The sequence below is a fragment of the Lepus europaeus genome, chromosome 19 (assembly GCF_033115175.1).
Source record: "Lepus europaeus isolate LE1 chromosome 19, mLepTim1.pri, whole genome shotgun sequence".
In the NCBI taxonomy this organism is placed as follows: Eukaryota; Metazoa; Chordata; class Mammalia; order Lagomorpha; family Leporidae; genus Lepus; species Lepus europaeus.
The window spans coordinates 54214700-54231063 of NC_084845.1; the positions used below are offsets into that span (position 1 = coordinate 54214700).

A 16364-nucleotide genomic window follows, 5' to 3' on the forward strand; every position below is an offset into this window, starting at 1 on the left:
CCCAAGTGCTTGGGTCCTGCACCCCATGGGAGACCAGGAGAAGCACCTGGCTCCTGCCATCGGATCAGCGCGGTGCGCCGGCCGCAGCGCACCAACCGCGGCGGCCATTGGAGGGTGAACCAACGGCAAAGGAAGACCTTTCTCTCTGTCTCTCTCTCTCTCACTGTCCACTTTGCCTGTCAAAAAAAAAAAATTAAAAAAAAAACACATTGTAATCAATAAGCTGTACTTTGGAAATTTATATTCATTAAATAAAAGTTAAAAAACAAACAAAAACCACTGGGGTAGAGGGAAGAAGGACGGAGAGGGACATTAGGAAGGGAAGCACTGTTACCATGGTAACCCTGCCTGTCCCCTTCTGCAGCCCTTCCATTTCTCCATGGGCAGCCACCTGTCCCCGTGGCCCACACATGCCAGCGGACAGACGATTCTGCAAAAGCGAAAGCCCTGTTCTTCAGACGACTACCAGAGGCGATCAGGGTGAGCCAGGTCAACCTGTTGGTGAGTGTGGGGCTGGCACAGACTGGTGCTGGAGCAGGAGACAGGGCAGGGGTGTGTGCTGCCCCAGGCAGAGAGTGCACGGGCCCTGTGGGGCACGCCTCACATATCAGCCCATCATCCCCTGCAGGAGCTGGCAGCAGCCCTTGAGCACTGCCAAGCCCAGGTACCTGGAGCAGCTCGAGAACTACCTCCGCAAGGAGCTCCTCCTGCTGGACCTGGGCACGGATAACTCCCAGGAGCTGAGGCTGCAGGTCAGAGCCACAGAGGAAATGTGGGGAGGGCGGTCGTGGGGAGAAGAAACCCCACCTATCAGGACCAAGCACATGCTCTCATACCTCCTCCAGGTCTCCTTTTTTGAAGAAAATCATGTCCCATGACAAAGCCAGTGAGCAGGCAAGGCTGCAGTGCGGAGCCCAAGCTCTCCTGAGGTGTGAGGTTCCACACTGGATTCAGATGGACTGGTGTCTCCCATTCCATCAGCCCTGTGATCCTCAGTTAGGTCACTGGACATCCATGTGAATGCAGCCTGAATCTTGATGGGCCAGTGCTGATAATCATAAGCTCAATGAACTAATCCAGATACAGGAAAGGACAGTCTAAATGCAGTCCTTATTCTGGTCCGTACTAGGGAGGGACTTACCAAATGTCTGCTCAAATAGAGATGGAGGAGCTGGCATTTTGGCGCAGTGGGTTAAGCTGCTGCTTGAAACCAGCATCCCATATCAGACTGCAGGTTCAAGTCCTAGCTACTCTACTTCTGATCCAGCTCCCTGCTAATGTGACTGTGAAGTCAGCAGAGGATGGCCCAAGTATTTGGGCCCCTGCCACCCATGTGTGAGAACCGTGTGACAGCCATGGAGTTCCTGGCTCCTGGCTTTGGTCTGGCCCAGCCCTGGCTATTGCAGCCATCTGAGGAGTGAAGCAGCAGATGAAAGATCTCTTGTCTCTTTCTGTCACTCTGTCTTTCATATAAATAATAAATCAATCTAAAAAATATAGGGATGGGAGCTAGCGTTGTGGTGTAGCGGGCTAAGCTGCCACTTGCAATGGCAGCATCCCATATAAGAACGCCTGCTCTGCTTCTGATCCGGCTCCCTGCAAATACACCCGGGAAAACAGCAGATGACTCATGTACCTGGACACCTGTTACCCATGTGACAGACCTAGATGGAGTTCTAGGCATCTGGCTTCAGTCTGGCCCAGCACTGGGTGAGACAGCAGTTAGATCTCTCTCCCTCCCCCTCTGTATCACTCTGCCTTTCAAATAGTAAATATTTTTTTTTTAAAAAAGATAGACAGATAGACAGACAGACAAGGAATCCCCGCTTTCTGACTTAGTCACTCAGTGAGTCACTTACTGAGCACTGGCCATATGCCAGTCCCTGGGCATGGTCTCACAAGAAGGTACCTCACCAAAAAGGAAGCAGAGCTTAGAGAAGACACCACCAGAAATGGGAGGCCAGGATTCGAATTCAGGGCTGAGTTCTCTCCAGAAAGCAATGCTGCCTCCAAAAGCACACTGCGTATCGAGGTAGGTCAGGAGACCATAGGTTTACTTGTAGACCATGACACAAGGCTAGAACCTTTCATGTCCTCCCACAGGGCTCTGAGATGGGGAGGGGTCTGGGAGGCAAGAGAGTGACTACCTAGAGAGCCAGACACGGGGCAGACTGGGAGGTCTGGCCCATGCTGGCCTACTCGGCCTCGAGACGGCACCAGGAGAGGCTTCCAGAGAGCTGCTCTCTGGCTGCTCGGCATGGAGAGCTGGGTGGTGCCCAGGTCATAGTTACTGACTGTGAGTTACCTGGCAGCTGCATGCTGGAACACTTTTGAGCCCATTAAAGAAAAACTCGGGGCCGGCGCCGTGGCTCAACAGGCTAATCCTCCGCCTTGCGGCGCCGGCACACCGGGTTCTAGTCCCGGTCGGGGCACCGATCCTGTCCCGGTTGCCCCTCTTCCAGGCCAGCTCTCTGCTGTGGCCAGGGAGTGCAGTGGAGGATGGCCCAAGTGTTTGGGCTCTGCACCCCATGGGAGACCAGGATAAGCACCTGGCTCCTGCCATCGGAACAGCGCGGTGCGCCGGCCGCAGCGCGCTACCGCGGCGGCCATTAGAGGGTGAACCAACGGCAAAGGAAGACCTTTCTCTCTGTCTCTCTCTCTCACTGTCCACTCTGCCTGTCAAAAAGAAAAAGAAAAGGAAAAAAAAAAAAAAGAAAAAAAAGAAAAACTCGGGTCCCCACCGAGGAGCAGCTACGGGCTAGGAGGTAACGGGTCCCCTTTTCTCACCAGCCTTACAGAGAAATATTTGAGTTCTTCATAGAGGACTTCAAAACGTACAAGCCATTGCTGTCTTCCATCAAGAATGCCTATGAGGTGATGCTGGGTAAGAATGCAGCCACTCCCCTGTGCTCGGCCTAGAAGAGGCAAGGATCCTGTTATCTCTCATCGGGGGCTCCACAGCAAGGCTGGGACAGATATTAACTGGGCCACCAGGCCCCCCACCCCCACCTCAAGTCTTTTTGCCTCACTGTTCTGTGATAGAACACCCAGGGCACCTGACCACTTCCTGTTCTTGAGAAACATGGGAGGGGGCCAGTGTTGTGGAATAGAGGGTTAATCTGCTACTTGCAATGGCGGCATCCCATCTGAGTGCCAGTTTGAGTCCTGGCTGCTCCACTTCTGATCTATGCACCTGGGAAAGCAGCACAAGATAGTCCAAGTACTTGGGCCCCTGCCACCCACATAGGAGACCAGGATGGAGTTCCAGGCTCCTGGCTTCAGCCTGGCCCAGCCCAGACCATTGTGGACATTTGGAGACTGAACTAGCGGATGGAGATATCACTCTCTAACCCTTTCAAATAAATAAATCTTGAGAGAGAGGGATGGAGGGAGAGAGAAAGAGAAAGAGAAGCATGATGGGACAGTATCTGCCTGAAACAGAGTGAACCCAGAGGAGTGAGCACCTCTGGGAAGTGGGGAGGCGCCGCTGACCAGGCTCAGGAGGTGCAGAGCACTGTGCAGCTGCAGCACTAAAGGCTGTAGAAGGAAGGGCATAGGAGAGACTGTGGTCTTCAGCTGGTCTCTGGCCCTGGCTTAGACGCAAGTGCAGGAAGGCAAAAAAGGGCCATGGCTTTGAATGAGGCTTGTGTAGGCCCCGGGCGTTTGCAAGCAACACAGCCACTCCCCTGTGTGTGACCTTAGGACCTGTGTCTCCTGGCTGTTCTCAGTGGCCCCAAAGATTCCCCGACCTGCTCCCGCTTTAGCCCATCAAAGGGAGAAGATTCGGGCTCTGGAGCCGCTGAAGGCCAAGCTCGTCACTGTGAATGAGGGCTGCAACGAGAAGATCCTGGCCATGAGGGCCGAGGAGCGGAATGAACTCTCCATGCTGAAGACAGAGAAGATGCACTTGCTAAAACTCATTGACAAAAAGAATGAGGAGAAGATCTCACTGCAGAGCGAGGTCAGCGGGAGTGGTGGGACAACCCCGTGCCTGAAATCCTGCCCCACACCCACCCCAGGGGTGACCTTCAGGCCTTGGGCTCGGAGGTGATGCCCAAATAACCCCCTCTCCCCTTCTGCCTGGAATGGCACAGGGAGCTGCTGCCTCCCCACAATGCGCTGCTTGGCTCAGCTCCGGCCAGGTGGGGTCAGTTACCACAGAGGCAGCACTGGCACCTTGCTGGGTTCTCAGGAATGGCTGATCTCCTTCTTCCTCTACCCTTCCTGTTCCCAGGCTCTGAAGCAGCCACCCCACACCCATCCCATCCTATGTGGTGACTAATTACAGACAGGGGGCCCCTGACCACACAGCCACCTTCCCACCAGGTGACCAAACTGAGGAAGAACTTGGCCGAAGAGTACCTGCACTACCTCACTGAGCGAGACGCCCGCAAGATTCTCATTGCGGACCTGAACGAGCTGCGCTACCAGCGAGAGGACATGACACTAGCCCAGTCCCCGGGTAAGCCTGGGCCAGGTTACTCTCCCGCTCCAGGGGTTTGGGGAGTCAGGCTCTCACCACTCCTCTAGTCAACCTTCTTAACATCTGCTCATTTCACACCCCTGTGTTTGGGAGTTGTCCCTGCCACCACCTGGGGCCGTGGATTATTTAGGTAGGAACACTGCCGATGGCTGAGGCTACCTAGACTTCCCTAGGCTGGGCAGGCTCGGTATCCTGAATCCTGAGCCCCTTGGCTGCTGTTACTATGGCAAGACCTAAGGAAGGCAGAACAAGGAGGGCAGACAGGCAGAGGGACACTCTTCCCTTGCCCTGGGCCACGAGCCTCAGAGCTAGGGTAATGTGGGCTGGTGGGCCTCCTGCAGAGGTCTGGGGGGAGGACCCTGTGATGCTAGCACTGGCTCTGAAGATGGCCCGGCAAGACCTGACCCGTGCCCAGATGGAGCTTAACACCATGAAGGCCAACTTTGGAGACGTGGTACCCAGGAGGGACTTTGAAATGCAGGAGAAGACCAACAAGGATCTCCAGGAGCAGGTGCTGGGGCACAGGCTGGGCCAGGCAGGGTAGGGCAGGGGCCAAGCAGGTAGGGAGTTTGAATCAGAGATCCTGCCCACAGCTGGATGGCCTGAAAGCTGACTACGAAGAGGTGCGCAAGGAGCATGAGCTCCTGCTACAGCTGCACATGAACACGCTCAAGGAGCGGGACCAGTTTTTATCGGAGCTGCATGAGATCCAGCGCACCTCCACGCCCCGGCCTGACTGGACCAAGTGCGAAGGTGGTGATGGCCACTGGGACCCCGGGGCCCACTGCAGGGGGTGGGCTGGACTTCAGCTCCCTCTCCGCACCTGCAGATGTGGTGGCTGGGGGCCCAGAGCGCTGGCAGATGCTGGCTGAGGGCAAGAACAGCGACCAGCTGGTGGACATCCTCCTGGAGGAGATTGGCGAGGGGCTGCTCCGGGAGAAGGACTTCTTCCCTGGTCTGGTAGGAGAGTCCTGGGCAGAACACTTGGACCAGTCGCAACAGCCAGGCAGTGCTGCTAAGGAGACCTGAGCTTCTAAGAGAACCATCTGGCTCTCTTCCTAGCTTGGGAGGGGGCCCAAGAGGGACCTAGGGATAAGCTGACATCCTTCCTACCTTCCAGGGCTTTGGGGAATCCATCCCTGCTTTCCTGCGGTTCGAAGGCCCCGTGCAGAACAAGAAGCCAACCAAGAAGGACGTGGTCAGCCTCCTCAAGGACGTCTGGAAGGAACGTCTAGCAGGGGATAAGGTTAGAGCTCACCAGCCTTGTTGGTTCAGTGTGAACTTCAGATCGGGTCATCCAGGGGACCCCCTTGAGGTTCTGTGAGCCGGAAGCGGGAGGGCCAACCAACCCTGGAACAGGCTGACCAAACATTTCCCTCATGCTGCAGAAAGAGAAGTTCCCAGACTTCTTCTTCAGTTTCCTGGAGCGTCGCTTTGGGCCCCGGGATGCCATAGCCTGGGCTTACACCCTTTTTGAAAACATCAAGCTGTTCCGCTCCAACGAGGTCATGAGTCAGTTCTATGCGGTTCTCATGGGAAAGGTGAGCTTGGGCCTGGCCTGCACCTACTCTCCCTGAGAAGGCAGAAAGGAGCTTTTGCCCCCAGAATAGCCCAGCTCTGCCCTTGCTACTTCAGGAGCAGCAAACGAGTGAATGTTTCCCTCCCCATAGAGGAAGGAAAGTGTGTATGTCAACCAGAAGGAGTTAATAGCCTACCTGCTGAAGGAGATGACAAACGCTGACAGTCAGAACGAGGGGCTAATAACCATGGAGCAGTTCAGGTGAGTGGCCAGTCCAGGCCACCTCAAGTTCCTGCCCACATCCCTGGGCAGGCTCCTGGGTACGCAGGGATAAAGGGAGCTCGGTGCTTGCTGCCCTTCTGACCACTGGTGCAGGCAGCAGAGGATGCAGGGAGATGGGAGGGCAGGCCTCAGCCATGGCCCGCTGGCCTTCGTGTCTGCCCACAGCACCATCCTCAAGAACACCTTTCCTCTAAAGAAGGGGGAGCATATTCAGGAGCTGATGGAGATAGGAGGCTGGCACCCCAACAGCAGCAACGCAGACTTGCTCAACTACCGCTCATTGTTTATGGAGGTGGGTCGGTGGCTCCAGGAACCTGCCCAGCCCCTAGCCTAGTCTTGGCTGCACCCTGGTCAGTGTGCCCCTCCCCTTGCCTTGCGGTCCCTCACAGGATGAGGAGGGCCACAGTGAGCCCTTTGTGCAAAAGCTGTGGGAACAGTACATGGATGAGAAGGATGAGTACCTCCAAGAGCTGAAGCAGGAGCTGGGCATGGAGCTGTGAGTGACCGTGGGACCCTCAACCTATTCCATCCCCAGGCTGGGTTAGTCCCTCAGGGCGGCATCTCAAGCCCCAGGGTCTCCCTGTGCACCAACTGTGCTGCCGGGTACTACACACTGCCCCAGCCTGGCAGAAAGGAGGGCACCTCGGCATCTGGAGTCAAGGCCTGCTTCTTTTTTCTTGTGGGCCAGCCGTGATGAAGTGACCGTATACAAGATGCGTGTAGCCCTGATGAACATCGACCCCAGCCTGGACAAGCAGACTCTGAGAGCCTACCTGAGCCAGGCCTTCCAGCTTCTGCCATCAGAACTGCCAGAGGAGGGCAACGAGAAGGAACACAGCATTGTGACGGGGCTCAAGACTGCGATGGAACAGCTGCAGGCGGCTGACATCAAGCGCATGGGACCTCGAGAGCAAGAGCCTGCAAACTAGGGCCCCACAGGCAGACCGAGTGCTCCAGGCTGCTAACCTCTGATTTTTAGTATAAAAATTTGTTGGAACCCATGGCTTTCTACAGGCTATGCTAGGGAGTCAGGGGGGTGGGGAGGGGGACCAACCCCTGGATATGCACCAAAACGCACAATGTTCTATGATACTTTACTTTATTGATGTTAGGAGGCAAGGAGGAGACCTGGAAGAGTATACAGGCCAAGGGACCCCAGATGCAGTCAGGGCAAGTGTTGTGGCCTGGCCACTACTGGGCAGGGAAGACGGAATTGCCACTGAATGCACAGGGGATGAGCAGCTGCCGGTACTCCAGGGGCAGGTGCCGCTCCACAAGGACGTGCAGTGAGACTTGGTCAGTGACCAGGCCCTGCCTGCAGCAGAGGGAGAACGGACAGGTGGTGTCAGCGTCAGCACTCCCACACCCAGCACCCCCCATTCCTCACACTCACCGCCGCATCAGCAGTTCCAGATCCTCTGGCCTCACAGTCTTGCGGCCAGCGTGGGCAGCAAATACCTCCAGGTCACTGCAGAGATGCTGGAAATACTTGTCTAGACTGCCAAGGTTAGGGAGGGAAGATGGACGGTCTGCTGCTGACCCGAGGGCTCCTCTCCCCGCCCCAGGTGTCTAGAACTCACCATTTCTCCACCACCTCAAGAGCTGCCTTCTCCATGGGCATCTTAGCATAGAAGCTGAAGAGCTTTGCATAGTGGTTCAGTCCAGTCTTATGTGGATCCTGACGGGGCCTGGGGCCAGCAGCTCGGGGCCTGGGGAGACGCCTGGCCAACACGGGCTCTGAAGACACGCTGGGGGCAGGAGGACAGAGATGGCTGAATTGCTGTCTGAAAAGGCCCCAATTCAAAGACAAGTTTGCTGGCTCCTGTGGAGGCTGGGGACCATGTGCTAATCAACCTGGATTAGCAACCCCAACCTTGGGGGGAGGGCAAGGGGCCACCTTGAGGCCTAGTCTTTCCTTGGGTCCTGTGCCTTCCCAGTCTGGACCCAATGTTTTAGTCTAGCCTCATTTATAATGGTGCTTGCTCAGGTCTGTGATCTCCAGGCCACAAAATGGCTATTTTCTCCCCTTAGTCCACAGCTGCCTGTCCCCTAATCCACCTCCAGGAAGCCTTCGGTGACTATACACTGACCTTGTACTGCCCCTCCACCCAGGTTCCTCTAAGCCTCCAGGATGACAGACACACTCTCAGGGAACGTCCCCCAGCCCAATGCGTGCCGCTCTGCTAGGTAACCATCTGTGTAACCACAGGAAGGGGACGACCGTCGCCAGGGTCAGTGCCCGCCCCTTTCCCATGAAGACCATGAGGGGCGGCGTCACGGGATCTTACACTGCAGCACCAGGCCGCGGGGTTGGCTCAAGAAACGGAGGTGGCTGTCCAGCCTGGAGAAGGCTGGGGGTCCTGGAGGCCACTGCTGGACTTGCTGCAGAGGAAAAGAAAGGTAGAGTCACAGGAGGCTCAGGCTTGACCATCCCACCTAGTCCCACAGGCCCAGTCCTTGTCCTAGCTCAAGAGTCCCACCTAGCTCCAGCCACACAGTGACCCTCAGAGTCTTCCTGGCCCTCTAACACCCCTAGTACCCAGAAATACAACCCAAGCAAGCTCCTGTGATGTGTCAGGGCTTGAACACAACGTCCCCATGTGGGGCCGGTGCTGTGGTGTAACAGGTTAAGCCACCACCTGCGGGGCTGGCATCCCATATGGGCACTGGTTCAAGTCCCGGCTGCTCCTCTTTCAATCCAGCTCTCTGCTATGGCCTGGGAAAGCAGCGGAATATGGCCAAAGTGCAGGGGCCCCTGTACATGCATGGAAGACCCGGAAGAAGATCCTATCTCCTGATCGGCCCAGTTCTAACCATTGAGGCCACTTGGGGAGTGAGCCAACAGATGGAAGACTTTGTCTCTCTCTCTCTCTCGGTAACTCTACCTCTCAACTAAATATATAAACAAACGTTTAAAAAAAAAAAAGTCACCATCACCGCGATCCCTGCTCTGGGCCTCTTACCTGCCCTGCCAGAGGAGTCCTCATCTGACAATGCGTCTGGCTCCTCAGCCTCCACGGCGCCCTGGGATCCCACTGACTCCGTCACCTCTGGAGGAGCAGCAGGCCATGGATGTAGCTCCGAGAACAGAAAGACGGAGTAGCAAAGCCAGACCCGCCCACTGAGGGGAGACGGCCCAGAGCAGTACCAGGACACACAGATCTGCAATCTCCGGGCCCAACACTGACTCTGCTCTTAGAAGCAGGAGGGTCCCACAACCAGGAAGCACACATATGGGCTTGAGGATGGACAACCACTAGCACCAACTCTCACCCAAGTTAAGCTTAGCTCCAGGCACCTGTCCCACATACTCACTGTCATTTTGCAGCCCAGGCTGACTGCTCTGTGTCCAGTGGTCCACAGCCTTCTCAGTATCTTCAGTCTCATTGTGAGAGGGATGGGGCAGGGAGTGATGCACACTAGGGGAACGGCCAACCAAGGGCTGGGAGAAGGGCTGGGTGTCCTCCAACACAGTGTCCGTTGGCAGAGTAGCCACAGGGGTTCTGAGGCTACTACCTAGAGATCAAGGGCACTCAATGTATGCAACGCCCACCTGCTACTACCCAGAATTACCAGGACCTGGGCTGTGGGCTCCCTGGGTCGGTCCTGAGGAGGAGACAACACAGCCTTCAGCCTTACCTCCCTTGCACAGCTCTCATGCTCTTGGCCTGGCGTTCCCAGGCCTCCACAGCTGCTCCCTGGTCCCTGAGCAGCGCATCTTTTCCTCAGCTCTCCACTTCTCACTCTGCCCCTCTAGCCAGGACCCCCGTCTTACGATGGTGAATTTAAGCTAAAATCAAGTTCCTGGGTCTGCTCTGATCGGCTAGCTGATCCTGAAACTCAGTGTTTTCAACCTGCCAACAAGCTCCAGCCACACCAACTTCCCTTCCACACTCTGTCCTGTAGCTTCTCAAGGATACGACGTTCTCAGAAACACTTGGAGAGGCTCTTACAGGCCTGTGTAACCTACCACACTATCAAGGATGGCACACCTTGTGGAAAGAGAGCAGAAGTTCATAGACTTACCGGCCACGCTAGCTCCCTGGCTTTGGCCACACTGAGAAGAGAGCAATGCCGGACCCAGCACACCTCCTATCTATCATAGAGGGAGAACTTTCTCCAAAAGCCGCAAGTGGAAAACCTCAATGTTACCTGAAGGAGCCAAAGAAGTATCTCGCAGATCCTGCAAAAGGACACCCACGTCCACAGCTCGGCGGGTGGGGGGTCTACGGGCCAAACCAGGCCTCTTCACAGACTGTGGCTGAACAGGGGTGGCAAAGGTCAGGTTGAGAGAGCTGGTGGGAAGGAGGAGGCACGTGGGGAAGTCAGGCACCTGAGCTCTCGTCACTCTGAATGCAGCCACTGTGCCGAGAGGCTAAGACTGTCAGGGAGCAACGTGACAGACCCCATCTCAGCCAGCACCCTCCCTCCCCACGCTTCTCCACCGAACCCCAAACAAGCAGCTGCACCTGGTGAGGGAGGAGGCGTCGGCAGTCTTGGGAGGCTCTGTCAATGATCAGCGAGAGGAGTAAAAACAAGAAATCACGTAAGTTACCAGGCCCTCTCTCAGGGAGGAGAAACGGGGTACCAACACGTGGTGCCCAGCGCCTCACCTTGGGAGAGAGGCAGCCCTTGGTCCACTTCTTGCTGAAACACTGACAGCCTCAGCCTCTGCTTCCTCCGACCACGGGCCAGCAGACCTGGCGCCAGGCTCGTGGGGGGCTCAAGCTCAGGAAGCTGCAGCTCCAGGCTACAAAGATGAGTTCATCTCAGAGAAGCCTAATTCTGGCTCCGAGGGCTCTCAAGAAGCTCCCCATCAGATCCGCCCAACAGCCCAGTCCAACAGGGAGACCACTCTTCACCTGCCCCGACTGCTCTCCCGTCTAGGGGGCTGGACCGCCGGCGGCGCTGGCACGGGCTTCACCACTGACTTTGGCACGAGGATAGAAGATTCTGGGGCTGTAAAAAACACTGAGAGGCTGGGGCTGACAGGACAGGCTTCCTTGAAGGAAGGATACCACAGGACCAGTGCTGGATTGGCCGCTGACTCTGACCACCAGCCAGTACTCACTGACCTGTAAGTAGGATGTTCTTCAGCAGAGTCCGGGGTGTCTGTTCGTCCAGGTGTCTACTGGCCTGGACATGGGCCAGTCGGCCGACAGACTGTGAACAAAAGCACCAAACAACCAGTCTGTTTGCTTAGAAATTCCCTCAAGGTACGCACCAGAGTACAGCTAGACTTGAGCGACCCCTGAAGGCAACCAGGACCTTAGGATGGCCAGTGGGCTGGGCACTTACCCTGGTCCCATGGGAGTGTCGTCTGGCAGTCGACTTTCTTTGGCTGCTCCGCCTCCTGGGTGAAGGTGTTTCAAGCAGGGTTCTCTGGGTCCTGTATAAAGATCAGTGGATTGGGAATTAGAGGGGCTGGGGGTAGGGGGCAGAGGATGAAGGCCCGACTTGCCTTCACCAGGGGTCTTGGCCTGAAGCCCTTTAGTGCCTCCCGTAGTCCCTGTTCCCAGCCCTGGGTTAACAGGAGTGTAGGTGAAGGAGAACCCCAGGCTATGGGAAAAGACAAGGAACATGACTGACTCAGCCAGAGAGGGGCTGAAAAGGCTTCACAGAGGTGACCACAGCAGAATCATGAGGACAGCAGTGGCTGACTGCTGACAAGAGGAGCAACGGGGCTCAACAGGCTAATCCTCCGCCTTGCGGCGCCCGCACACCAGGTTCTAGTCCCTGTTGGGGCGCCGGATTCTATCCCGGTTGCCCCTCTTCCAGGCCAGCTCTCTGCTATGGCCCAGGAAGGCAGTGGAGGATGGCCCAAGTCCTTGGGCCCTGCACCGGCATGGGAGACCAGGAGAAGCACCTGGCTCCTGGCTTCAGATCAGTGCGATGAGCTGGCCACAGTGACCATTGGAGGGTGAACCAACGGCAAAAAGGAAGACCTTTCTCTCTGTCTCTCTCTCTCACTATCCACTCTGCCTGTCCAAAAAAAAAAAAGCAACCCTTATACTCCAAAAATATGTGCAATTACCATGTGTCCATTAAAAAAAAAAAAAACAAACTTTTTTTAAAATCCAAGGATATCTGCGTATTCTTAAGGGTTCTAAGTATTTTTCAGGATAGGACAGCAACTTTCACATGAGCCACCCCAGCCCTCGTCTCTCCACTGCAATCCAGAGCCAGGTGGCAGAGGCCAGGACTCCCAACTCATCAGCACTACCACGAGTGGCTTCCCGTCCCCTATAAAGGAACTGCACTGGCTCAGGCCGACAGATACCAACTTCTGCACACTCTGCACCACGTCCCTCACAAACTGACACTCCCGCCAAGTCAGGCCAAGTTCCCTGCTCCCCAGCAAAGCAACTTTCCAGTTCCTGCCTCCCGACTTCTGCCCTGGCTGGGCTCTCCGGCTCCTCGCCCACCTTCCAGCTGGGAGCCACAGAGACAACAGCGAAAGGTGGAGAAGTTCAAGGCAGAGCCCGGACACACACCCCCTGGGCCGCTGTGAAAGTAACCCAGAGAGCAAAACAGAAACTCAGACTCTGAGCGCCTGTCCGTCCCTCGGGTCGGGCTCTGCGGTCCCGAGGCCGGGCTGCCCCGAACCCCGAGAAGTGGGGACATAAACATCTGCGCCCGCACCCAGCTGGGCCGGTGACGTCAGTTCTCAGGGATCTGGACTCTGTCTCTCTCCGAACGGGGGCGGCACCGGATTCCACCCCGACCTCACTCCCGCGCCCCGACGCTCAAGCACTGGAGCAGCACCCTCCATCCAGTACCCAGCTCGAATACTCCGGGGTCGCCGCGGGGAGCGCGAGTCCGCTGTATCCAACACGCGCCGTAGCAGCGTGCGCGTCGTAGGCTCGCTGTTGGGACTGTAGCCGTCAGCCATGGCTTCAGCCGCCCAGCGACTCAACCGCCCCCACAGCCGCAGCCGCAGCGTTCCCGCCACCCTATTTAAGGGAAGTATCGCGATACTGCTGCACAGCCCCACGGGAATTGTAGTTCTCGCCCTACCGCGGCACGCTGCGTGTTGCGTGGTGATCTGGAACCCTGTCCTCATGAGGATCCCTATGTGGGAGAGAGCCTGGGCAAGTGGATGCAACCGATCCAAGTCTTGATTTATATAATACCGCTCGGTCCCATCTCCCTCTCCCAGAAAGGGGAGACACTTGAGCCTGGGAAAAGAACTTTGTGCTATGGGTGACCTGGTCAGCTTTGCATAAGTAAGAGCTCTGTAGGGTCTAGGGTCTGAATCTATCAGAAGAGACTAGGTTTATAGGCTCCAGGTTTAGTTACTGAGCCATTTGTGATCCGGAACAGATGTTGGTGTCTCTGAACAAGGCCGCTGTGGAATGAATTCCAGCTCTAAAAGTTCTGTTAACGCTGGAAGTGCTTACATATTTACCACCAGTTGATAGTCCTACCATTCTCTTTTAAGTTTTCATAACAACTGAGTCTCCTGTGGAGTTCTTTTTCTCAGAATCTGCTCCCAGGTCGAGCGTTAGGTACCTGATGCCCCACACAGGCATGAACATGTATGTGATTGTTAGAAAATGGAGAAGCAAAGAGGGCCAGTGTGGTGGCAGAGGCTGGAGTCTGGCTGCTTCACTTCCCATCCAGCTCCCCGGAATGTGCCTGAGCAAGCAGTGGAAGATGACCCAAGTCCTTGGGCCCCTGCCGCCCCTGTGGGTGATCATGATTGAGTTCCTGGCTCCTCGCTTCAGCCTGGCCCAGACCTGGTGTTGCAGTCATTTACAGAGTGAACTGGCGGATGGTTCATTGTCTGTCTTTATCATAAATAAATAAATAATTTTTAAAAAATGGAGCAAAGAAAAATAGATTTTTGCTTCTCAAAGAGAATTGCAGAAGAAAAGCATAGCCAATATTTCTTATCATTTAGATCTGATTTCCCTGTTATCTGTGTTTGCCAGTCCTTTACAGACATATTTTGATAACTATCAACTACCTAAATGCAATATTTGTTTATTAGTAAAGCTTGAACTGGATAATAGAGAGAAAACACCAATATCTTTCAAAAAAAAAGTTCGAAACAGGAGTTTAAGCCTGTGCAGTTATTCTGTGTGCTCATATAGTTGATTAAGCTTCATAGTAACTAGTGGTTTAAATAATGACAGGGCTGGAGCTGTGGTACAGCAGGTTAAGCCGTCGCCTGCAGTGCCAGAATCCCATATGGGTACCTGATCAAGTCCTGGCTGCTCCACTTCTGATCCAGCTCCCTAATAATGCACCTGGAAGAACAGTGAAAGATGGTCCAAGTGTTTGGGTCCCTATACCCACATGGGGGACCCAGAGGAAAGCTCCTGGCTCCTGGCTTTGGCCTGGCCCAGCCCTAGCCGTTGTGGCCTCTTGGGGAGTAAACTAGCGGATGGAGGATCTCTTTCTCTCTCTTCTTCTCTCTCTGTATTTCTTCCTTTCAAATAAATAGATTAAAAAAAAAAGAAAGCTAATAATAAAGTTAACAAATTTTTTTCTTTTGCAAGTTTTTATTTATTTAAAGATTTATTTATTTATTTGAAAGACAGAGTTACAGAGAGAGGGGGAGAGACAGAGATGTTCCATCTGCTGGTTCACTCCCCAAATGGTTGCAAAGGCCTGAAGCCAGGAGCCTGGAACTCCATCTGGGTCTCCCACATAGGGGCAGGCGCCCAAACACTAGGGCCAAACGCTGCTTTCCAAGGTGCATTAGCAGGGGGCTGGAGCAGAGGTGGAGCAGCCTGGCCTTGGACAGACACTCACAAGGGATTCCCAACAGCAGCCCAACCTGCTTTGCCACAATGCCGGCCCCTTTGGCAAGCTTTCAAATACCCTGCCTATTTTGTTTTTATATAAAATAATTATAAATAACACATACTAGGGGTCCATTTCATATCTGTGAGGGAGAAAAATGAGTGTATGTCAAGAGAAAGGGTGGAGAGGCCCAAGAAAAAGTGGGCAGAAGTGGGAATTCAGTAAAGGCAGGCCGGTTCATAGCTCATTCCTGGGGAGAATTGCCTGGCTCCTCCCACATTTTCCAATGGCCTTGGTTGCCATTTTCCCCCAAAAGCAGTGGAGCCTGGCCGGCCGTTTTGTTGTAATGCAAATCAGTTTGCCTATTCCACAAGCCATTTTGGATTACCTGGTTCCAGCCGGGCTACTCTGCTTCTGAGCCAGCTTCCGGCTAAGCCCGCCTGGGGCAGCAGATGATGGCTCAAGTACCTGAATCCTGGCCACCACGTGGGAGACCCGGATGCAGTTAGAGTTCTTGGCTTCGGCCTTTTGGGGGCATTTGGGGATGGAAGATCCTTGTCACTCTGCTTTCAAATAAATTAATACTTTTTTTTTTTTTTAAAGGAAGGAACCTTACAATAACCCCAACTTTCCTGCGGAATAAAATCTCAAACCTTTTAATAAGGCTCAGTCGAATCTTTCCCGCCTTCTGCGGTCTTCCTCCCAGGCTCAATAGGGCGGGGCAACTACCCCTCCCCACCCAAGCTCTTCCACGTTTTTTCTTCTTGGACCCTGGCCCCCATTTTCTCCTCTGTGCTGTTCATTCCTTTCTACGCATTTACATCTGTCCTCCAAAGAGGCATTCCTCCAGGTGGTCTGGTTCCACACAACTCGACGCTGCTTTGCAGAGAAGCGGGTGCCCATTGGTGTCTTTAAGTCACTAAGTGAATCAACGCACGCAGCGGCCGAATCGGGATTGTCCTCAGAGCAGTGAAAGGTGCTCCTGACGCCCTTCGGACGCCGGGGCCCAGGTTTCTTCTCTCTCCCGCTGCAGGAACGTCATCGATTCAAAGGCACGGGGTTTGGGATCTCTTGGGGTAGGGAACAACCTCGCCCCAAATCTGGTCCACAGTAACCCGACCTCTCCCTTAGGCGGCGCGCAAGGCCGCGCCCACCGAGCTCAGCGCCAGGCACCACGGGACTTGTAGTCTCTGTGAGCACATACTTCAGGCGCTTGCGCACTTGTGAGGGGCACGTTCCTCACCCCCATCAGGATTCCGGGTCCTTGTGAGGGACAGTCCCTGCGACAGCGTCCCAACCGGACACACCGCTCTCGTCCTCCAGGAACAA

General features: G+C 55.0%; 2 protein-coding genes across 3 annotated transcripts; one reads left to right on the top strand and one right to left on the bottom strand.

Moving 5' to 3' along the window:
• Nucleotides 1–364: 364 nt before the first annotated feature.
• On the top strand, nt 365–7213 carry TSNAXIP1 (translin associated factor X interacting protein 1). The gene is made up of 14 exons (XM_062177110.1): nt 365–480; nt 629–752; nt 2791–2884; nt 3765–3961; nt 4327–4462; nt 4825–4994; nt 5077–5236; nt 5313–5443; nt 5604–5729; nt 5872–6024; nt 6154–6263; nt 6450–6576; nt 6674–6780; nt 6973–7213. Exons 1-14 carry the CDS (start codon nt 380–382, stop codon nt 7211–7213), a joined length of 1977 nt encoding a protein of 658 aa, XP_062033094.1. The 5' UTR covers nt 365–379.
• A 160-nt stretch (nt 7214–7373) lies between these two features.
• CENPT (centromere protein T) lies at nt 7374–13212 on the bottom strand. 2 transcript variants are annotated; one of them, XM_062176348.1, is made up of 13 exons: nt 13064–13212; nt 11583–11673; nt 11360–11447; nt 11147–11243; nt 10898–11034; nt 10754–10790; nt 10437–10579; nt 9600–9800; nt 9248–9334; nt 8573–8666; nt 7865–8032; nt 7678–7782; nt 7374–7599 (listed from the first exon to the last, which is right to left on the bottom strand). In XM_062176348.1, the coding sequence occupies exons 1-13, from the start codon at nt 13174–13176 to the stop codon at nt 7476–7478; spliced, it is 1485 nt and encodes a 494-aa protein (XP_062032332.1). In that variant the 5' UTR covers nt 13177–13212; the 3' UTR covers nt 7374–7475. The 2 variants fall into 2 exon arrangements, with proteins under 2 accessions (XP_062032332.1, XP_062032331.1); XM_062176347.1 differs by having other exon boundaries at nt 11147–11255.
• Between the last annotated feature and the right edge of the window lie 3152 nt (nt 13213–16364).

What these genes read in the sequence shown, in the direction of transcription:
- CENPT (XM_062176347.1), bottom strand. Translation starts at nt 13,176, where the DNA reads ATGGCTGACGGCTACAGTCCCAACAGCGAGCCTACGACGCGCACGCTG. An exon ending in TACTTCTTTGGCTCCTTCAG is followed by an intron (nt 9,801 to 10,436) that starts GTAACATTGAGG and finishes CTTGATCTCTAG; the next exon opens with GTAGTAGCCTCAGAACCCCT. An exon ending in CTTGAGGTGGTGGAGAAATG is followed by an intron (nt 7,783 to 7,864) that starts GTGAGTTCTAGA and finishes TAACCTTGGCAG; the next exon opens with TCTAGACAAGTATTTCCAGC.
- TSNAXIP1 (XM_062177110.1), top strand. Translation starts at nt 380, where the DNA reads ATGGGCAGCCACCTGTCCCCGTGGCCCACACATGCCAGCGGACAGACG. An exon ending in TGCCTATGAGGTGATGCTGG is followed by an intron (nt 2,885 to 3,764) that starts GTAAGAATGCAG and finishes CTCCCGCTTTAG; the next exon opens with CCCATCAAAGGGAGAAGATT. An exon ending in AACGTCTAGCAGGGGATAAG is followed by an intron (nt 5,730 to 5,871) that starts GTTAGAGCTCAC and finishes CTCATGCTGCAG; the next exon opens with AAAGAGAAGTTCCCAGACTT.